Source organism: Grampus griseus (assembly GCF_964374135.1).
Source record: "Grampus griseus genome assembly, chromosome: 4".
NCBI lineage: Eukaryota > Metazoa > Chordata > Mammalia > Artiodactyla > Delphinidae > Grampus > Grampus griseus.
In genome coordinates this window covers 24,141,091-24,163,825 of record NC_138997.1, presented here as the reverse complement: position 1 = coordinate 24,163,825, position 22,735 = coordinate 24,141,091, and the positions used below count along the sequence as shown (strand labels likewise).

Below are 22,735 nucleotides of genomic sequence, written 5' to 3'. Positions count from 1 at the left end.
GATTAGAAATCTGTTCAGCAGAACTGTTGAATGAGCTCAGGGGACTAATTCAAGTCTCTGTATATAAAGATTTCAGGGAATTCCCATTTCCTAAGTTACAAGAACACAGAGGCTTAAAAAACAACACTCTTTGTTTGTTTTCTAGCAAAATAATCACCAACCTCTAAAAAAAATTATTAATTCTTTACACGAGATTTTTTCTGCAAACGGAATTACCTCCATTTACAGAATCCTCTATTACTCCATCAATGTACATAAAATGCTTACAGGCTGCAAGTAATTTAAACTTCTCTTAATCTACAAAGAAAAAAATAGCCACATTGCTCATATATGTGGTGCATTACAAGTATCTTAGTGTTCAGGGGGTATACACTACCCGCCCCCCGCAAACAATTCATCACATCAGTTTCTTTTCAGCCACTGAATTGCATACCCCAAATTCTGGAATCTCATTTTTTTATAGCAGTGAGGAAAGAAAATAAAATCGAATATACTGTTCAAAATAAGATTTCCACCACCCAAAACACTGGCAGGCAAATAATAAAAGATTAGTAAGTATTTGCTGGAAGAAATATCTCCTGCTTGTATTTTAAAAACAAGAAAAAAACGCTTTCAGGTACCAAGCCTGGTACTTCTGGATACTTAACCGAGGATTCAGAAACCAATGTAAAATACACAAACCTTATTAGAAAAAATAACAGATGGTATCCATATTTTGGGAAATCTCCTTTCTAAAATATATTATCTGTAAATAAAAATAATTTAAGAACTTTATACACTGGCTCCTAAATATCTTTTATGAACTAAAGTTGGAAATCCATCATTCTTTAGTAAAATACCCTATTCAAACCATTCAGTATAACAAAAACTGAGGTATTTTGAAAAATTACACTATTGGGATAAATCCAACAATAGAAGAATGTATAACACAGCAAAAGCAGTACTTAAGGATTAGGTTAAATTAAAAAAATTTTTGGCTGTGTCCATTTTTATTTAAAAGTGTGAATTTAGGGGCTTCCCTGGTGGCGCAGTGGTTGAGAGTCCACCTGCCGAGCAGGGGACACAGGTTCATGCCCCGGTCCAGGAAGATCCCACATGCCGCAGAGCGGCTGGGCCCGTGAGCCATGGCTGCTGAGCCTGCATGTCCGGAGCCTGTGCTCCGCAACGGGAGAGGCCACAACAGTGAGAGGCCTGTGTACCGCAAAAAAAAAAAAAAAAAGTGTGAATTTTAAATTAAACACAGGGACTTCCCTGGTGGCGCAGCGGTTAAGACTCTGCGCTCCCAATGCAGGAGGCCCAGGTTCGTTCCCTGGCCAGGGAACCGGACCCCACGTGCATGCCACAACTAAGAGTTTGCATGCCACAACTAAGGAGCCCTTGAGCCACAACTAAGACCCGGCACAGCCAAATAAATAAATAAATAAATTTAAAAAATAAAATTAAACACAGACTTGAAAAAAATGTATGTAATATGACTCATATTTTTTATATTTCAAAAAAGTTCTGGTAAAGACTTGGAGAATGTCCTTCTCATAAAAGGGTGAAAAAAAATTAATTTTGGTTGGAAATGGCTTTACGAAGTTTGCATAACTTTTATTATTATTTTTTAAGGATAACTGTTAAGTGGGGTGGTTAATTAATTGAAAAAGCAATAATAATATTGATATAAGAAGACTATTTTTCTGAATTTGTATTCTTTATTCAATGTTTTACATTTGGCTCTAAAAATAGTTATAATGTACTCAGAAGTTTTAGATTTCATTTTTAGGTTACAAATTTGATCCAATAAATAAAATATCACTTACTTTAATACAAATACCACAACCAATACAAAGAGTTTCAGAAATCCATGCTATTTTGCTCTGGGGGACAACCTCTATGCATAATTTTCCTGGCAAAGGAAAAGATAGAATTAAGTCATTTCTTCTGATGTTCTAATTTTCTGAACACTGTTATTTCAGCAATTCTGGTTCCAAATTTCCATACAGAATCAAGTTTTCAAAAAGAAAGGCCACAGAAAGAAATATAAATCAGTGCTTTGGATAGATTACTGAACTTAACTACTTATATGAATACTCTTGTCAGGCAAGGCAGAGATGACTCTAATATGCTTATTTGTTTAATCTACTACGGGAAGAAAATATGCTAATAAAAATACAGCAGATTCTAAAACAGCTTTACTTTTAAGCTGACTGACCTGAATATATAATCCATAAAATATGCCTTGAAAATGGTAATGTACACCAGATAAGGGAATGAAATACGTTAGCTAAATCAGGGAAGCTCCCCAAAGGTATGTGGACATCTAATACACAAACAAAATTAAACCTGGCATTAGGGATATTAATAACGGAATTTCTGAATAGCACGGTAGACTGTAACACATGACATCTAAATTTCCTTTTAAGATTTAGTAAGCTTATACCTCACTAGTATATTTAAAGTAAAAATTATTTAGTTTAGCCCTTAAAGACGACCAACAAGTCATCAATTCTGAATGGTCGTAAATTTATTTACTCTTGAAAATATAGCAAAACCTCATGAATAGTCATTCATATTAAGCTTTTTTTTTTTTTTTTTTTTTTAAGGAGAATACTATCAAATATCAATACAAACATCTTGGCAGTCCTTTCTTCATGACTTAAAGTAACCATAGGATTTTGTAGGACAGTAAGAATCTCAGTAATTTGAACTCTGGTTTGATTTTGTGTTCAATGAACTTAAACAGGATCATTTAGTCACAAAGCATTAAAAGAAATTTAGAACAAAATCTGGTCTTATTTTTACATTTTAAAGAAACTAACGGGGGAGAAAAGTATATACTAAAGCCTAGAGAACCATAAAGACAGTGTATTCCTTTTAAAACCTTCTCTTATCCTTAAATGATCCACAGAACAGCTTACCCATTCGAACCACAGGGCAACTCTTTTTGCACTCCTGCCGACACTTCTTAGGTTTACATTTGTCATGGTTGACGATAGCAATTCTTGTTAATTTATCCGCCATAATTCTAAGGAAGTAACAATATCCAGTTCCTCTATTAAAGAAAAATTAACAAAATTATGGCATAGTCAATGCAATTAGTTAAGAGAAATAAGTCACAGGCATAAAAAGTTAGACAGGAGGAGATAAGTTATCACTATATCCAGATATTAATACCTGGAACTAGTTTAAAAAAAACTAGTAAAAGCAATAAAATAATTTGGTAAGGCTGGAAAAACAAAATTTTACATATAGTCCATTCATCAGAAGATTTATATAATGAAGGAAAAAATACCACTTTCAACAGTCAGAAAAAAGAAAAGATCTAGGGATCAACTTAACAAGATATATATACACATGTGCGGAAACTTTCAAAATACCAATGAAAGACACAAAAGACCTGAACAAGTAGAATGACATGCTGTCTCAGTTTTCACAATAAAGAATAATCAATATCAGAGATTTCAACCTTCCCTGAATTTATATATTTAATCCAATCTCAAGGAGAAAAAAAAAAACTGAATCAGACAAATCAAATCTAAAGCTCTTATACAAAAAGAAAAGTATTAATAGCCAGGAAAATGGAAAAGAGCAAGGGGGAAGAGGGAACCTACACTTGACCTATGAAAAAAATGATATAAGGCCTCAGAAATCGATGCTGATACCAGTGTATGAACACAGACCAATGAAACAGAATAGTAAGACTTGACATGAAAACATACATATGATAAAGGTGTTACTTCCTCCCTCAAACTAAGCATCACTTCATGGCTTAGCCATCTGACTACAATGCACTACTGATGGAAATGGCAAATGATTATTAAGGGTGTAACCATCATGTTGGTCAACTGGAAAAAGTAAAAACTGCTTTACCTGGGAATTTACAATATGGCCATGATGAATTTTATGTTAACGGCACTGAAATGAAAAGGAGACCAAGTAACTATATGTATATACTCACTTTTGGAGCTTTTTAAAGTCTTGATATTTAACAGCACCATCAATTATGTAGTTGAGGTCAAAGTTAACTTAATCTTTTATAATATTGGGCTTAGTGATTGACATTAATTTTCTTAGAATGTGATTAAAGTAAGTAATTCGAAAAAGTGCCTTACTACTCCAGTTTATTCCAATATGTAATGAAAGAACCTGAAGCCAAAAGATTATTGACCAACAAAGACATTCCGTTGGCTTTTTCTATCAATGACTGTGATCCTCTATCTAGATTTTTCTTGACAGACTGCTTCCTCTTATAGAACTCTCCAGTCCTTCTCATAACCCCTCAATATCATTAGGCTTGGAGGGGAATAAAAGATCTTGCTCCTCAGTACCGCTCCCAGACGATTCTCTCTCCTCACTAAAAACAGCCACTTTTGCCTCTTAGGTCATCCACCCGCTTTAGTCATTTACCAACCATCAGATCACTCCGTCCCATTCTTTGAAATTTCGGCCCTTAGCTAATGTTCACTCTAACAACTCTTGTCATAACTCTTGGTGATTTTAATATGTTCATAGATGATCCTTCTATTAACAGCCTGTCACCTCAGTTCATTAACCTCTCTCCTCTAGTGATCTTGTCTTTCACCCTACCATAGCCACTCATTCCTTTGGTCAAATCCTTCACCTTGTCATTACAAATAACTGCGTTTTCTCCATAACCTACCTTTCAAATACCCCATTCTCCAACCACCATCCCTATCTTTTCAGTTCACCTCTCTCATACACAACAATCCAACAACCCCTTGAACTCCCCCATTCCTCAGACCTAACATTATCTCTCAATTCTACCACATTTCCACTGTCCTTCAGCCTTTTGTATCTTTGTATCTCTGTACCCACCTAAAATTCCGTTGTCAATCACTTACACCCCCATCTATAATCCTGGTTAAGCACAACTCTTCACCTGCACACATGCAGCAGAAAATGGGAAGAGAAAAAACAAAACCATGTTGACTAGTATCATCTCAAGTGAAACTATGCCAACCAGCAACCATACTATGTATTTCCATAGCTAAGTCCCTTTGCAAACTAAAAGATATCTGCTAAGGAGAATGTTCCAACAATTCTCTCTCATGTCTTTCACATCATCAACTATTCTTTCCACTGGCTTATTCCCATCAGCATTCAAACACTACATTATCTGACCCCATCTTCCTCCATTGCTTCATTTCTCCTTCCTTTTATAGCGAGACTACGTAAAAGAGTTGCCTATAGTCAGTGTTTCAAATTTCTTTCTAGGTATTTTCTCTGGAATCCATTCCAGCCTTTAGTGCCCATCATTCTATCAAAACAACTTGTCAGGTTATCACTGTTTTTCACATGGCTAAAGCAAATGGTTGTCAATCTTTGCTTCAGGGTCTTGGCCTTTCTGCTCCCTCTGCCTATAATGCTATTTCCCCTAGTGAGTCACATGGCTCACTCCTTCAAGTCTTTAATGTTTATTCTCAGTGAGCCTTCTCTAGCTATATTACCAAAAAATATAAAACTCTCTTGTTTTATTCTTCTCCTTAGCTCTTTCTACTATATGACATAGTATATATTTCATATATATGTGTATATATGGTATATGTACACGTTTACTGTGTGTATGTATATATATATATGCATTTATATATTTTCTCTCTACACACAGACAATATTTTTCCCTCTCCAAGCAGAAGGTACTCCATCATGAGTGCAGGAATTTTTGTCTGTCTGTTTATCCCAGTGGCTGGACCAGTGCCTACCACATAGTAGGAGCTCAAACATTTCCGCTGAATGAAATGAGAAAATGAATTTAGACATAGTAAATCATTTTCCTGTAGGTTATAACAACTTCAGGAGTCTTGCAAGTTAACAATATTTTACAGTGACAGTTATCCACTAAAGTATATTATTGGAAAAAAAAGTCACCCAAAAGGTGACTAAAATTTTATGTAATAAACAGTTACGCTGATAGGTTCACTTTACCCCTTTATAACCTTTAGAAATTGGTCCAGGCAGGCCTCCTAAAGATTAGAATAAGAAGAAAATAAATGACTTTTGAACTGCTACAAAAAAGCTATCATTCTGGAAGTGCCAACTCCCTGGAAACTGAAGACTCTTTAGTTAGCTATTAAAATAAAACTGGACACCATATTAATTATGGTGAATAAGCATGATGAATTCCCCTATAGGGGATAAATCTTCATTGATTTATCAATGAAACTGCTTACGTTAAAGTTTATTTCTGCCAAACTACTAAAATGTTTCACCTACTATTTCAAACCATTTAAAAAACCAAATGACTATAAAAGGTGATTTTTATAAAATAAAAACCTACCAGAGATGGTTAATAAGCTGATTTATATAAAAAAGTGATAAGGGCTTCCCTGGTGGCGCAGTGGTTGAGAGTCCGCCTGCCGATGCAGGGGACACAGGTTCGTGCCCCGGTCCGGGAGGATCCCACATGCCGCGGAGCGGCTGGGCCCGTGAGCCATGGCCGCTGGGCCTGCGCGTCCGGAGCCTGTGCTCCGCAGCGGGAGAGGCCACAGCAGTGAGAGGCCCGCGTACCGCAAAAAAAAAAAAAAAAAAAGTGATAAATTATAATACATTTAAGAAAAATGAATACAGATTCTTTGTAGAACTGTTAATTAACAGTGTAAACACTATCATTAATTAAATTTCTGTTAGTTTCAAGAATTGGCAAGAAAGAGCCCCTCCTTTTTTTTTCAATGAAAGACATAGCACATGAAAGCTTGAAGGGGAAGCCTATAGTAACTGACTCCTTGAAGGTATTTCAAATCTGAAAACTGTGCTCAAAATAGGTACTCAAGGGACTTCCCTGCTGGCGCAGTGGTTAAGAATTCCCCTGCCAATGCAGGGGACACAGGTTCGATCTCTGGTGCAGGAAGATCCCACATGCTGCGGAGCAACTAAGCCGGCGAGCCACAACTACTGAGCCTGCATGCTGCAACTACTCAAGCCCGCGTGCCTAGAGCCCGTGCTCCACAACAAGGGAAGCCACCACATTGAGAAGCCTGCACACCGCAACGAAGAGTAGCCCCTGCTCGCCGCAACTAGAGAAAGCCCGCGCAGTAACGAAGACCCAACTCCGCCATAAATAAACAAACAGATATATAGATAGATACAAAAACTTATTTAAAAAATAGGTACTCAATGACCTTCACTGTCATTATTCCAGCTGAGAGGAAAAAAGGAAGTGAGATATGGAAACCATCTGCAGTCTAAGACCAAAATTATTTTAACACCCTGTTCAAACATTTGAAAGGTTGCTGTTAACGAATGATGCTTATGTCATGTGAGATATTCTAACCTATGCTATTGCAGGTCATTAATTTTATAAAACATATAAGTTGGGAGTGGTGCACAACTCTGACTTCAGAGTCTTAAATTGAAGACAATTAAAAGGGACACTAAATTAATAACTGCTTTCTTCTTACCCCACCCCAGCAATTATATTAAATATTCTTCCTAAAAAAAAATTTTTATAGGGGAGAACAAGTCTTTTCACTAAAACAAAAACAACACTCTTTGGTTCAGATACAGATAAGAGCCCTTGATTAACACTGACAAAGCATTATCGTCGAGCAAATGGTATAGAATGAATATTCTCAGTATCAGGGACAAAGGTACCGAGGACTGCAACACACATACCACTGTCATAAATGCCTAGTAAGCAGTCCTGTGCAAGAGAAGGCGAAAAACCCTCAAGCAAAACAAAACACACTGTTCTACTTCTCACTCTTACGATTTTACCGTAAAAAATGAGAAAACGGGCTTGCGTAGTTTATGGGGTGTGGGAATCGGCTTTAGCCGTCGTTCCTACAATGCACGACCCACTGAAGGGAAAGGGCCTTTCAATAAAGACCTGATCGCAAGGAGTTTAAGATATGATAAAGGAGAAGACGGAGAAGTCACCAAGGGGAAAAGTGCTATAAAAGTGCACCCAAAATGTTAAAGGCGTTCACCTGGGAGATTATTTGAGCTAACCCTGGTTACAGCAGAGTACACGCTGCTGTGAGCACAGTGACGTCTGGCCATCATGTCTACAGACGGGGAGTGGACAAGCAGGATTCGACTTCATGGCGGCAAAGATAATTCACTCATTCCACAATCCCCAAACGGTGGAAGAAAAGGCTTCCAAAGGTGCCAGGGGAAGAGTGGGGGTAGTAGGGGACGCTCTGCGTTCTGAAGGCGGCTGTAAGGTTCAGCCCTAGGGCAGGAGCGGGGGAAAGGGGGGACTGGAGGCTGGACCGCTGAGGGGATGGCAGCTAAGGCCATCTTCGGGTCCCCTGGCGGGGGTGGCGGGCCGCAGTGGCAGAGTGCCGAGTCAGCTGGAGGGAAGCGCGAGGCGTCCCCAGCTCTCGGCGGCGCCCGCGCTCCGGCGGTTCCAGCTGTCTCGCTCAAGCCGGCTGCCACGCGCCGCTGCCGTCTCCACCGCCGCCACCTGAGGCCTAACCAAACGCTCTGGGAGAACGTCCCTACGGTGTGTAGACCGTGGCAGACTACAGCTAAAGGCCAAACCCTTCCAGGCTATTCACGTACCTGGAGAAACAGATTCCCCTTGCGGAGGGGAACGCAGAGGCCAAATCAGTTCTTGCTTTCACTTCTCAGCCACACAACGTGTTCCTACGGCCACTGGCCAAAATGGCGGTGCCCAGCCGCCGCCTCACGCATGCCACAGGGAGGTAGTGCGCGTGCGCGACAGGGCGCGCTGCGCGGAGCCCTGGAGGGAGGTAGGGCGAGACGGCGGAGAGTGACGTCATTGTGCTGCGACCCCAATTGACGTTGTTGGGTAAGCGAGGCGGGCCTGGGAAGCTGAGTGGGAGTGGCGCGGAACTGCAGCGGTTCCTGAAAACCTGAGTGGCGGCAAGCCGGGTCTGCGAGCTGTAAGTGCGTGGGCTTTCCCCGAAGTGGAGAATGGTTCTAGCTTAAGCAGACGGGTTCTTTTCCCCAATGTCAATCTCCTATTTCGCTCCCGATTTCCTCAAAGCTGGTGGGTCAGGAATGGATCCTTAGCCGCTGCCTATTCTCGCACTTCGGGCAGAGGTGTCAAGCAGAACCCACGGAGTCAGGTCCAGACACTGCTCGTGGTGGCGTTCTCTCCTTGGCCTCAGCTCCTGAACGGTGTGGCCACGAACCCGTTCTTCTCCGAGTTCCGTGCTTTATCCACTTGGTGGCGTCCAGTACCAAGTTCGGCAGTTAAATTCTGCTCCAATAATAGAGATGGGCCATTTTTTTGGACAATTTGACATTTTTGGGTATTTGGCAATGTGGCCACAGGTTTAATCGTCTCATCCCAGACCTTACTTAACTTGCAGGTGGCAAATACTTTACGATTGAAGCTATTCATTCATCCATTTATTTATTCAGTAAATTGCTAATGGAGCGTTTAAACCTCAGGCCTTTCCAAAGTTTGCAGTCCAGTGTCTATTATTATTTAAAGAGTATCAACTGCTTGTGTGGAGATTAGGGAACAACTGAGATCTGACTCAGGAGGTGTCAAGGAGATGGTATACAGAGCTTTTGGCACAGGTTTACAACAGCATTTACGTATAACGATGTTCAATAGCTGTAACTTTGCACTACCGAAGCAGTTTTACATGTTCACAATCCACTATTTTTTTTTTCACGTTTGGATATGCCTACCAAGATTAACAAAAGATAAAGTAAACTTGTGGTTTAGAATAGGCCAGTTATTCACTTCTAGACCTTAAAGGCATTTTTCTGACTTTATGTACTATGGTAAGAGCACATATAAATGGAGCTTTTGACAGCTAATGAGAAGATGTGATTTTTCTCTGCATCACTTAACGGATAATTTAAAATGTAGACCAATATTTACATATTCCTGGAATAAGAGTATTTCAGTCTGAGTTTTCTAGGGAAAAACTTCATTTGGATTGGAATTTTTACTCATAGAGGTATACAACTGCATAGCATTATAGGAGTATAGATCAAATCAACCCATTTGACAGGAAAGGAAATAAAGCCCAAGGCGAGGCTGAAGTTGACACCTTGATCCTGTGCCCTTTGACTACTATAGTCTGCTGCTTTGCACAACTTGTAAGTTATAATATGTTCTATTTTAGAAACAAAAACTGAATTCCCAAGAGTTTTTAATTACAGTGATTATGTCAACTGCTTTCGAGAAATAGATGATTAATATCCAGGATATATTAGTGATCGATTTGGCTATTAAATTTTTACTTTTATGTTTTGTAGAAAGATGCTCAGGTCTGGGTATAATGTGGATACTTTTTTTATCCTACATAGAATATTTTTAAAATGACCACACCAAACAAGACACCTCCCGGTGCTGACCCTAAGCAGTTGGAAAGGACTGGAACAGTACGGGAAATTGGGTCACAAGCTGTTTGGTCACTCTCATCTTGCAAACCAGGTAAAACAAAACAACACAAAAATGCTGTTCATAATAACTGCTGAAAGTTTTCTTGTGCACTGCACTAAATATTCTTTCTGTTAAGATGCTTTATTTTAATTCTAAAATAAATCTAATTGGATTTTCATTTGTTATATATCTTCTCAATTGCTTTACTAGTGTCTGCTTCAGTTTAACTGCACATGTCTCATAAGGTCTCTCCCTCTTTTTTTTTTTTAAATATTTATTTATTTACTTAGGCTGTGCCGGGTCTTAGTTGCAGTACAGTGATTGCTGTGGCACTCGGGATCTTTAGTTGTGGCATGCAGACTTAGTTGTAGTATGCGGACTCTTCAGTTACAGCATGCATGTAGCATCTAGTTCCCTGACCAGGGATCGAACTTGGGCCCCCTGCATTGGGACCATAGAGTCTTACCCACTGGACCACCAGGGAAGTCCCTCATAAATTCTATTTTTACCCTCTCTCTGGTATCATTCAGTTATTTGGTTAGCATTTTTTTTTTTTTGCTATTTCTCTGGATAGGATAAGTGGTTGATATATTTTCTGAGTGATTACACATACCCAAATAACTTTATTTTACTCTTGGTTGGGATAGAATTCTTGGATGGCAGTCCTTTTCTCTCAAAAATTTGTGGATCCTGTTTTACCATTTTCTTTTTTGTCATGTTGCAACTAAGAAGGCTATGCCTGTCTCTCACTTTCTAAGTAACTTGTTCTTTCTTTCTGGCAGCATTTAAGCTTTTTCTGTTTATTCTTAGACTTCAAGAGTTTTGCCAGGATGTGCCAGGATACATGTGTACCTTTTCTCATCTGTCTAACCTATAATTTGATGAGTATTTTCAGTCTGTAGAATCAAGCTCAGAGAAAGTTTTTTAGCTTGAGTAATGTTAATGATAATGTTATTGATTTGGTAGTCACTTTTCCCTCAGAAACTTCTACTATTTACATGTTGTCTCCTGTAGTGTCTTCCCACTCAAGCCTCTTCTGTTTCCCCTTAAGATTCTTTTCTCTCTCTTTTTATGAGTAGCTGGGGATATACAGAAAAACTCACCCTTTTTGTGTTTATAGTTCTATGAATTTTTTTGTTTTTAATTTTTAAAAATTAATTAATTAGGGGTTCCCTGGTGGCACAGTGGTTGAGAGTCCGCCTGCCAATGCAGGGGACACGGGTTCATGCCCCGGTCCGGGAAGGTCCCACATGCTGTGGAGCGGCTGGGCCCGTGAGCCATGGCCGCTGAGCCTGCGCGTCCGGAGCCTGTGCTCCGCAACGGGAGAGACCACAACAGTGAGAGGCCCGCGTATGACCAAAAAAAAAAAAAATTAATTAATTAATTTATTTATTTATTATTTTGGCCGCACCACGTGGCATGTGGGATCTTAATTCCCTGACCAGGGATCGAACCCAAGCCCCCTGCAGTGGAAGTACGGAGTCTTAACCACTGGACTGCCAGGGAAGTCCCATAGTTCTATGAATTTTAACAAACACATCACAAATAAAGAATATTTCTATCATTCAAAGAAATTTCCTCATGTCCCTTTGTAGTCAGTCTTCTGCCCCCTCCTAAACCCCTGACAACCTCTGATCCATTTTGTGTCCCTTTGGTTTTGCCTTTTTCAGAATGCCATATAAACGTAATCATACTTTATGTAGCTCTTAGGGTCCAGCTTCTTTCACTTAGCATAATGCATTTGTGATAGTTCTATCAGGAGTTGGTTCCTTTTTATTGCTGATTACTGTTCCGCTGTACAGATGTGCCACAATTTGTCTACCTATTCACCAGTTAATGGACATTTAGGTTTACGGTAGCAGCTTCCCAGATGGTCCCAGTGATCCTTGTTTCCTGGTATTCGTACCCTTCTGATGATCTCTGTCACATTGTGTCTGGGTTAGTCTCTGGGACGAGGAGAATATGGCAGAAATGATGGTATGTGACTTCTGAGACTAGATCATAAAAGACATTGTGGCTCTGCCTTGCTGTTATTTGGATCACGCACTCTAGGGGAAGCCAGCTGCCATTTTGTGAGGAAACAAGGGGACCTGTGGAGAGGTTGGTGTGGCAAAGAAACAGGGCCTTCTGACAATAGCCAGTGGGGAACTGAGGCCTTTTGTCAACAGTCAAATGAGTAAGCTACCTTAGAATGGATTCTCCAGCTCTAGTCAAGCTTTTAGATAATTACTTCAGATAACTTGACCGCAAACTCATGAGAGTCCCAGAGCCAAGCTGCGCAACCAAGCTGGTCCCAAATTCCTATCCCACAGAAATTGTGAAGTGATGCATGTTTGGTGTTTTAAGGCGCTAAGTTAACTAAGATAAGGTTGCTTCCAATATTTGGTGATTATGGATGAAGCTGCTATAAACATTCATGTACTGGTTTTCTTGTGGACATATATTTTCATTTTTCTTGAGTAAATACTTACAAGTAGAATTGCTGGGTTCTATTGTTTTTATTTCTTCCTTTGCATTAGCTAAGACTTGCAACATGATGTTGCATAGGAGTGGCAAAAAGGGATATCCTTGCCTTATTCCTGATCATAGTGGGAAAACTTCTATTTTCTCACTATTATATATGATGTTAGCTGTTGTTTTTTTGTAGATAATATAAAGTTGAAGAAGTTCCATTATATTTCTAGTTTGCTAATAGATTTTGTCTTGAATGGATGTTGGATTTGTCAAATGTTTTCTCAACATCTAATGATATGATCATGTGGTTTTTCTCCTTTAGCCTGTTGTTTGTTTTGATGGATTACATTAGTTAATTTTAGAATGTTGAAACAGCTGTGCATACCTGGAATAAATTCCAATTGATTGTGGTAAATAATTCTTTTTATACATGGATTCAATTTGCTAATATTTTCTTGACAATTTTTGCATCTGTGTTCATGAGAGATATTGTTCTTTAATTTACCTTTCTTGTGATGTCTTTGTCTGATTTTGTTATTAGGGTAATGTTGCCTTTATAGAGTCAGTTAGAAAGTATTCCCTCTGATTCTATTTTCTGGAAGAGATTATGCAGACTAGGTATTATTTCTTCCTTGAAAGTTTGACATAAGTCACCAGTGAAACCATCTAGGCCTGGTGATTGCTTTTGGAAGGGTATTAATTTTTTATTCAATTTTTGTAATAGATATAGGCTTATTCAGATGATCTGTTTCTTCTTGTGTGAGTTTTGGTAGATTGTGTCTTTCAAGGAATTGGTCCATTTTATTTATCAAATTTTTGGGCATGAAGTCTATAATACTCCTTTATTACCCTTTTTGTTGTCCATGGGATCAGTAGTGATGGCCCCTCTTTCATTTTTTATATTAGTAATTTGTGTCTTCTTTCTTTTTTTCTTGGTTAGCCTGGTTAGAGGTTTATTGATTTTATTGACCTTTTCAAAGAACCAGCTTGTGGTATTGGTAATTTTTCTCTATTAATTTGCTGTTTTTAGTTTCATTGATTTTTTTCTTTGATTTTTATTATTTCTTTCTTCTGCTTGTTTTGGATTTAATTTGCTTTTCTTTTTCTAGTTTTCTAAGGTGAATGCTTAGATTATTGACTTTAGAGCTTTCTTCTTTTCTAATATATATGTAGTTCATGCTATAAATGCTAAATTTCAGAAAGCAGTGCTTTCTGTTAATGATTTCTAGTTTAATTCTGCTGTGGTCTGGGAGCACACTTTGTGTGATTTCTATTCTTTTAAATGTTTTTATTGTGTTTTATAGCCCAAAATGTGGTCCATTTTCGTTAATGTTGCATGTGAACTTGAGAAGAATTGTGTATTCTGCTGTCATTGGATGAAGTAATCTATAAATATCAGTTTGATCTAGCTGATTGACTGTGCTGTTCAGTTCAACCATATACTTGCTGATTTTCTGCCTGATGGGTAAAGGTTAAGATTCAGAGGCTAAAATTTCTTTAGTGTCTTTGTTTTTGTCTCCTTGTTATCTTTGGATTTCCCTAGAGACTCCTTAAATGGCATCTAAACTTGCAGTTTTTTGAATTTAACCTCCTGATATTATGTTGGAGCCCTGTTGATATGGTGGTAAGTTATGGGGGGAATGGAAGTGTTCTATAATCCTTTGATTAGATCTCAGTCTTTTAGTGGGCCTGTGTTCATGGCTGTGACCTTACAAGCACTTCTCAACTTTTCTTTCCCCACTTAGATGAGACAGGAAGGCTAGAGGGGGATGGAGTTGGGTATTTTCCCTCCCCCATGTGAGGCTCTGGTAAAACCCATGTTGCTTAGGTTCTGCTAAAACAGTTTTCCTTTAAGTCAGGCCTTTGTTAAAGGGGAAGAAAATGCTTTTGGTTTATTTCATAAAGATTACTTTCCCCCTCTATCTGCAGGAAGCACTGGAGAATTTTCTCTGATCTTTACCCTGAAGAGAACCTGGTGGGGCTCCTAGAGGTAAAACTCATGAAAATGTGGAGTCCTCTCTAAGGCTGGGCTTCCAGGAGCTTTTAATCTCTCAAGCTAGTCTGTACTCAGTCTCTAGCAATTAGTGAATGAACAATTACTCAATTACTCTTTAAGTTTTCCTACCAGTTGCTAACTCTAGTGGTGGTTTCTGCTCCTGGTAAGATGTGATTCTCTGTTTTCTGTTCTCTTCAGTTTTTTGGGTGGTGGTTTGCCCTGTGACCTCTTTGGGACCTAAGAAAAATTATTGGTTTTCAGTTAGTTCAGCTTTTTTGTTGTTGTTGTGAGGATGAGAGTGACATTGTCCAAACTCTTTACATGTCACATCGGAAACTAGAAGTTCTTCCTTTTACTTTTAAACTGTATATATCTTTTTATTTGAAGTGGATTTCTTATAGACAGCATATTATTGGGTCTTACTTTTTAAAATCCAGTCTGACATTCTTTATCTTATAATTGGGAGTATTTAGACCATTTACACCTAATGTACCTACTGATGTAATTAGATTTAAAACTACGACCTTGGAATTTGGGGGGTTTTGTCCATTTATTCCCTCTTTTTTAAACCTGATTTTGGATAAATTCAGTATTTTTTATGATTCTGTTTTATCTCCACTATTGACTCATTAGTTATACATCCTTTTTGAAATTTTTGAGGGATTGCCCTAAGGATTACACTGTACATCTTTAATTGTCACAGTTTACCTTCAAGTAATATTATACTACTATAGATATGGTATACAAATCCTTCAGTATACTTCCAATTAATGCCCATGCTTTATGCCATTTTTGTTATGTATTTTATTTTTGCATATTTTAAACCCCCAGAATATATTGTTGCTATTTTTGTTTTAAAAGATCAGTTATATTTTGGAGTGATTAAAAAACAAACTTTATGCTTACTTTAACGTTTTCAATTTGGGGAACTTTTTATTGTTTTGAATAGATCCAGGTTTCTGTCTGGTATCATATTCCTCCTGTCTGAAGAACTTTCTTTACATTTTTTGTGTTGCAGGTCTGCTAGCACTGTTTGGTTGAAAAAAATTTCATTTTGCTTTTATTACTGTCATATATGTTCCCTGCATGAAATTCTAGGTTAGCAGGTTTCTCCTTTTACTACTGTAAAAATGTCATTCTGTATCTTCTGGCTTGCATAGTTTCTGAAGAAAAGTCTGCTGTAGTTAATGTGGCTTTTTTCCTAGCTGGCTTTAAGATTTTATCGTTAATTTTCAGCAATATAAACATTATGTGTCCACGTGTATGCGTGTGTGTGTGTTTAATCCTGCTTGAGATCCACTGAGATTCTTGGATCTTCTGGTTTAATGTCTTGCATTACTTTATGAAAATTCATGGCCATTATTTCTTCAAGTATTTCTTTTGCCCCATCCTCATCCTTCTGGGAATCCAATTATACATATGCTAGACCATTTAATTTGCTAGACCATTTGGTATTTGTCCCCTTGCTTTTAGGTGCTCTATTTTTTGTTTTTTCTTTTTTTTTCTCTTTGTGTTTTGCTTTGGGGTTTTTTAATTGGCCTAGCTTCAAGTCTACTACTTCTTTCTTTGGCATTATTGAGTCTACTAATGATTCTGTCTACGGAATCTTTCATCTCTGATATGGTGTTTTTTATTATGGCTTTTTCATTTGACTCTTAAAGGAGTTTTCTCCTATGTTGAAATTCCCTGTCTTTTCCTGCATTTCATCTACCTTTTCCCCTAGATTCTTTAACGTATTAATCATAGCTATTTAAAGTCCCCATTTGTTAGTTTCAACATCTGGTTCATCTCTGAGTCTATTTCTAGTGATTGCTTTATCTTTTGATAATATTTGTTTCTCTTGCATGTTTGTGCGTCATAAATGTTTACTGAATGCCAAACATCACATATAGATTAGTAGATACTGAGAAAAATGGTATTTATACTTTGAAATGCATACCTGTTTTCCTCTGTCAGCCTTTTATAGTGGGGGTTGTGTTAGTTAGGAATTGAGCTGGGTTTGAGTTTGTTTGTTTTATTATGGTTACTTTCAATATCACAGGCTTCAAATTCCTCTAAAGATGCCCAGTACTTATGGCGGGGCTGTTGTGCCAGAGGAGTTTTCTTAATGTTCCTCCTCCACAATCATTTTCAGTTATCTCTGTATCCCTGTGCTTCAGAGGGTGTCTCTCTCCATCCTCTTGCCCTGCCTCCAGCAGTAAAATGCGATGGTTGTAACTCAGTGCAGGGGATCAGAGGCAGGATTTCTTCTCTGTTTTCCTGGTCTAGCTTCAATCCTAGACAGCCCTTGCATGTCTGACCTCCAGGTTGGGACTTTCTCAGCATTTTGGTCCCTCCTACCTATGATAGTGAAACTCTGGACTTTCCTAGGAGAGAGTTTTCTGCCCCATCCCCAGAGGAAGGAGTGTTTTCTGCTTCTTCCCCAAGTGTAGAGTGTTTTTTCTTTTACTTTTCTCCCAGCAAGGATAGGTCTGTGCGGTTGGGGTTTTTGCTTTTCCTGCAGTGGCAGTCTGTCCCCTCCTCCAGGCATGTACCACTGACGTAGGCTTTCCAATCTCTTGCTTTCCCCAAAAAATGTCCTCTAATGTGTACAGTGAGGCCCTTAGAAAAGAGTCTGAGAGTCAGAGTGAGTTCACCTTGTGTTTGTGACTCCCAGGGCTGCTATACTTTTATGATAGCCCATGCTTAGCCTTTAGCAATTTGTTGAAATTCTACCTGATTTCTCCTTCTATGTTTATTTGCTCGCTGATCCTTCCTTCCATGCTCTACCACAGTTGGGACAGGCTGCCCATCCTTTCTCTCCTAACCTGGGAGCTGACCCTTCTTGGATTTCAGGATATTTGGTTGCTGCGTGATTTTAAGCACTCATGTTTTCAAGAAAAATTATGAGTTTGTAGTTTATCTAGCCTTTTCTTGTTGTTTGAGTGAGGATGGTGCCTTTTTCTAGCTTCATGTATCCTAGACTGCTTCAGAAGTTTCTAATATTCTTTTTTTTCTTATTTTTTAATTTTTAAAAAAATTTTAAATTTTTGGCTGTGTTGTGTCTTCGTTGCTGCACGCAGGCTTTCTCTAGTTGCGGCGAGTGGGGGTTACTCCTCCTTGCGGTGTGTGGGCTTCTCCTTGCAGTGGCTTCTCTTGTTGCGGAGCACAGGCTCTAGGTACACAGGCTTCAGTAGTTGTGGCACGCGGGCTCAGTAGTTGTGACACACGGGCTCTAGAGCGCAGGCTTAGTAATTGTGGCACATGGGCTTAGTTTCTCTGCGGCATGTGGGATCCTCCCGGATCAGGGCTCGAGCCCGTGTCTGCTGCATTGGTAGGTGGATTCCTAACCACTGTGCTACCAGGGAAGCCCTCTAATATTCTTTATAGCACCAAATATTTCTGTGAATTTGCTCAAGTTGAGTATCTTCTATTGCTTTACTGAGTAGCATAATTCGACTGGTGCCATACTGATGTCAGTAACAGGGTAAGAATCAGTGCCAGTTCACATTCTTTTATGCTGTGGGGCTTGGCAGAGGACAACACCTAGAAGTTACTGGTCCCCTGAAGATGCCCCACTGCTCTGACATCTTGGAGGTGCAGAAGAGAACAATAGCTGACACTACCAGAAGAATGGTGGGGATCACTTAAAAATGTGTTGGGTATGAAAGTCTTGAAATTCATCATTGTGCTGTCACACATTTTACTTCTGTGATTTTCAGCTTTGTGTTCATCAGTGAAATATAATTATATGATTATCATTTTGCATGTTATGAATGACTGAATAGTCTTTATTAATGCGAAACAGCATGAGAAAGTTAGTTGTTTAACCTTTACTTAATCTTACTTCTTTATGGTCAGATATTTTTCAGTTCAAGTCAGCAGACAGTTGCTGAAATCTGTAACACTGTTAGAGATTAAAAAATAAAAAAGACACACAGACCTTGTTGTCAAGGAGTTCACGATCTAATGGAGGAATTGTATCTTTAAATTAGTCATTATTATACAATGTAATAATTTATGACTTTTATTTGATGCTTCCTAAGAGAGGTTCTGTTGTAAGTACTTTGCATGTATAAAATAAACAACTGTCTCAGTAAAGTCTCCAAAAGTCGTATGAAGTATTTACTGTTATTTTTTATCATTTTCCAAATGAGGAAACTGTAGTACAGACAGATTAAGCAGTTTGGCAAATATCCCCTAATAAGTGGGAATGCTGGGACTCAAGGCAGTCAGGCTTTTACTCGGTCGTACTGCTTCCCTCTAAGCATGGGCTCAGTGCAGTAGTGGGCCAAAGGAGAAAGTGATTGACACTGCTTCAGAGGATCAGGGAAGTCTTCATGGAGATGATGCGTATCTGGCATGATGGGGCAAGGTAGAATTTCACTGGGGAAGGACATAAAGGCAAGAGGAACAGTATGTGCAAAGGTGTATAGCTAAGCAAAACATGGTTCTTTCGAAGAATTGTGAGTAGTCAGTAAGACTAGAACAGAGGGAAGTGGCATAGGTGAAACTAGCTAGTTAGGAAGAGGCCTGATCATAGGGGGCTTTGTTAAACAGTTCATACCTGGGAGTTCCCTGGTGGCCTAGTGGTTAGGATTCTGGGCTTTCACTGCTGTGGCTTGGGTTCAATCCCTGGTCAGGGGACTGAGATCCCGCAAGCTGCGCAGCATGGCCAAAAATATAAAATTAAAAAAAAAAGTTCATACTTTATTGTACAGAGAGTATGAGCCATTGAGCAATTTAAAGTAGCAGAATGAAACAGTGTTTGTTCACATTTGAGAACTGTGAAGGATGGACTGAAGTGAGGCAAGATTAGAGGTAAAGAAATGAGTTAGGAGATATGCAGTAATTCAGGTGAGCACTGATATAAGGGAGAATTTTAATAAACTTTCAAAATGTTAGTATCAGTCTTTGGGAGATACAGATGTACCTCACTGCTACAGTATGGTTGGTGGTAGATGGCTTTGCAAAATTATTATTTTATCTTTGGAAATGCTGGTTCAATATTTCACTCAGATTAAAGTTGGAATGTATTTAGTAGATTCAGCTTAATTGAATACGCATCAGAAAACAATTCCACAGTTCAGCACAATTGTCAGTCTCTGCCCAAGAGACTGGAAAAACTAAAGGTCAGATTTGTGTGGTTGCCGGCATGATACCAGAGTCTTATTATAATTTAATCATTTAATTTAATAAGCATCAAATGCATACCATGTTGGGAAAGAAGATTAGGAGAAAAATAGGTACATTTTCTATGTTTGACTCTATGCGTGATATTTTATAAGCCGACAAAAATAAGGGATTTGATGAGGCTGTATTTTGTGAATACCTAGAACATACTTTCCACTTGATCCATATCTTCTACCAAGACATTGCCTTTATGAGTTAATTTTGAGAGGCATAATTGGGTGGTGTAAGTTCTATTTTTCTTAAAAAAAAAAAAAAACCTGACGAAATTTTTATTTTCTTTTCATGCTATAACTGACAGTTATGATCATTGAGTTAAAGAATTTCTGAGTTGAATAGCAATATGTGCTTTGGAGAAAATAAAACAGCAATATAATAAATAGATCAAGGAGGACCTCTCATGGGAAGTGAAATTTGCACTCACATGTAGATGTTAAGAAGAATCCACTATGCAAAGATTTCAGAGAAGAAGCTTCCTGACACAGGGAACACCTAGTTAAAAGGCTCTAAGCTAACTGGTTTGGCATGTTCGAAGTTCAGAAAGAAGGCTAGTGTGGCTGGAGAGTTGTAAGGAGGTTAAGTGGTAGAAGATGACATTGGAGATATAATTAGACATGGGTCAGATTATGTGAACTCTGGTAGGCCTTGGAAAAGAATTTGGATTTTAAGTACAAAGAGAAATCACTAGAGATATTAAGCAGGGAAGCGAGATGATCTGATACAGAATTTTTAAAAGATGTTTAGGTTAACTGAGTTATTATATGAGTTAATAAATATTTCATGATTTAATATATATAAAATGCTTAGAAATGTGCATGGCACATATTAAATGTGATATCAGTGTTTGCTATTATTATTAATTTATTGATATGGGTTAATCTTTTAGATATATTAAATGAAAAGAAAAATGCAAAGGGTAGAAGTATGTATGATATGCCATCATTTGTGTAGAGAGGAAAAAAGAATATATATATTTGCTTACATCTGTGCAAGGGTATGTAAGATACTGATAACTTGGATTATATTTGGAGAAGGCAACTAGATGCTGGGGGGAGAGAGACTTCACCATGTTCTCTTTTGTACCTTGTGAATTTGATCTAAAATGAATATACTACTTAGTCCAAAAATAAAACATAAATTAAATCCGTTTTGCTTAAATTTTTTGAAAACTCCACACTTTATTTTTTTAATTAGTGTAAATTATTATGATTTTAATCAGGAAAAACAATACCAGATAGGTTTCCGTTATCTGGAATGGCTGGATGATACAGGATTTCCAGATAAATTTGCTGAGGAGCAAAGAGGAGGTGGATTCAGGCTTTTACAGTGTAAAAGAGTAGTGTGAAGAACAATTGACAAAGGCCTTCATAGGAGGTAAGGCAGCTGACTGAGAAATGTTGAGTGTGATGAGAATTCAGGAGAGCTTCTACTTCATGAGGTACAAAAATGATTAAAGGGGATTCCACAGTCATTTTCTTGGTGACCTTAACTAAAAGGGCAGTGGCTGTACTGGTTCTAAGGCAAGGGGGGTATCCCTATGTCACAGGGTCCAGTTGCTGGCTATAATACCCTATGGGTCAATGGTGGGCCCCATGTTTTTGGGTGAGTAACTCAAGGACGTTCTCTTCCCCTTTTCATATACAAAAAGGAAAACGGGAATCTGATAATTGGGATGCCCAAAGGCAGGTGGGCTTATCAAACTCTCCTTTAAGGCCTTGATGGCTGTGTCCTCCTGTTCTTCTCATAAAATTGGGTCAGGGCTGTTATCATTAAGTAAAACATATAGAGGCTTTGGCCATAAAAGAGAAATTTGGAGTCCAATTTCAGCAATAACCAGCTAGCCCGAGAAAACCTTGCACTTGGCACTTAAGGGTTTTGGGAAACTTAGGACACCATGAAATCTATTGGGATCTAGGTGTAGCCCTTGTTCTGATATCAGATGCCCTAAATATCAAACCTGAATTTGGGCCAACTGCAATTTTTCTTTGGCAATCTTACGTCCCATTAAGGCTGAAAGCTTTAGCAGGTGGATGCCATTTTCCTGTGAGGAAGCTCTAGAAGGAGAACAAAGAAGCAAATCATTCACATATTGCCACAAAGTAGAACCCCTAGGGAGTTTTATGTCGTCCAGATCAGCTTTTAGCATTTGTGAGAAAACAGGACTCTCAGTAAAACCCTGAGGCATTACTATCTAGGTGAATTGTATTTCTTTCCAAGTGAAGGCGAAGAGGTGTGGGCTTCAACTGGAATACTAAAGAATGCACTGCATAAATCAATTACAGTTAAGAATTTACTCATGGTAGCAATGGGCATTAGTAACATGTGAGGGTTAGGAACAACAGGGTGTCCAGGGATAAATAACAATGTTGTTTATTACTGGTAGGTCCACCCTTAGGTTTTCTCACCAGTAAAATGGGAGAGTTACAGGGACTAGTAAAAGGGATAATGAGGCCTTGAGCCTTGTAATCTTATATTATGGGCTTTATGGCTTGAAAGACTTTCTTACTTATAAGGTATTGATTAATTCCTGGAAGAGGTTTTGAGGGGTCTGTTTGAATCTTGATGGGAGGTGTGCTGTGAATTTTGTTAACGTCAGTTGGAGATTTTGCCCATAAGGAGGGTGGTAGCTGATAATAGGGACAAATGATCAGTGTTTCTGGAATCTGCTCTACTACCATCAAAGATGGAACAAATAAAAGATGTCAGAGGGTCATTTAGTTCACCTGGTTGTTCATTCTGATGACTACCGTCAGTTTCTAAAATTATTTTCCCCTTTTGGGAGAAATTCTGGCATGATAATT

General features: G+C 38.5%; 2 protein-coding genes across 4 annotated transcripts in view; one reads left to right on the top strand and one right to left on the bottom strand.

Moving 5' to 3' along the window:
- Positions 1-8,641, bottom strand: part of ABCE1 (ATP binding cassette subfamily E member 1) — a 35,360-nt gene extending 26,719 nt beyond the window's left edge. Inside the window, exons 1-4 of one of the 2 annotated variants that reach the window (XM_082653450.1) lie at positions 8,509-8,612; positions 6,284-6,466; positions 2,904-3,037; positions 1,806-1,891 (exon numbers count right to left, since the gene is read on the bottom strand). In XM_082653450.1, coding sequence (XP_082509576.1) covers positions 1,806-1,891; positions 2,904-3,006 — 189 coding nt within the window. In that variant the 5' untranslated portion in view covers positions 3,007-3,037; positions 6,284-6,466; positions 8,509-8,612. Of the gene's footprint in view, positions 1-1,805; positions 1,892-2,903; positions 3,038-6,283; positions 6,467-8,508 lie in introns of both variants that reach the window. The other variant, XM_082653449.1, reaches the window with a different exon arrangement.
- A 114-nt stretch (positions 8,642-8,755) lies between these two features.
- ANAPC10 (anaphase promoting complex subunit 10) overlaps positions 8,756-22,735 on the top strand; it is a 75,703-nt gene continuing 61,723 nt past the window's right edge. For both annotated transcript variants that reach the window (XM_082652695.1, XM_082652694.1), the window contains exons 1-2: positions 8,756-8,852; positions 10,240-10,366. In XM_082652695.1, coding sequence (XP_082508821.1) covers positions 10,252-10,366 — 115 coding nt within the window. In that variant the 5' untranslated portion in view covers positions 8,756-8,852; positions 10,240-10,251. The remainder of the gene's footprint in view (positions 8,853-10,239; positions 10,367-22,735) is intronic.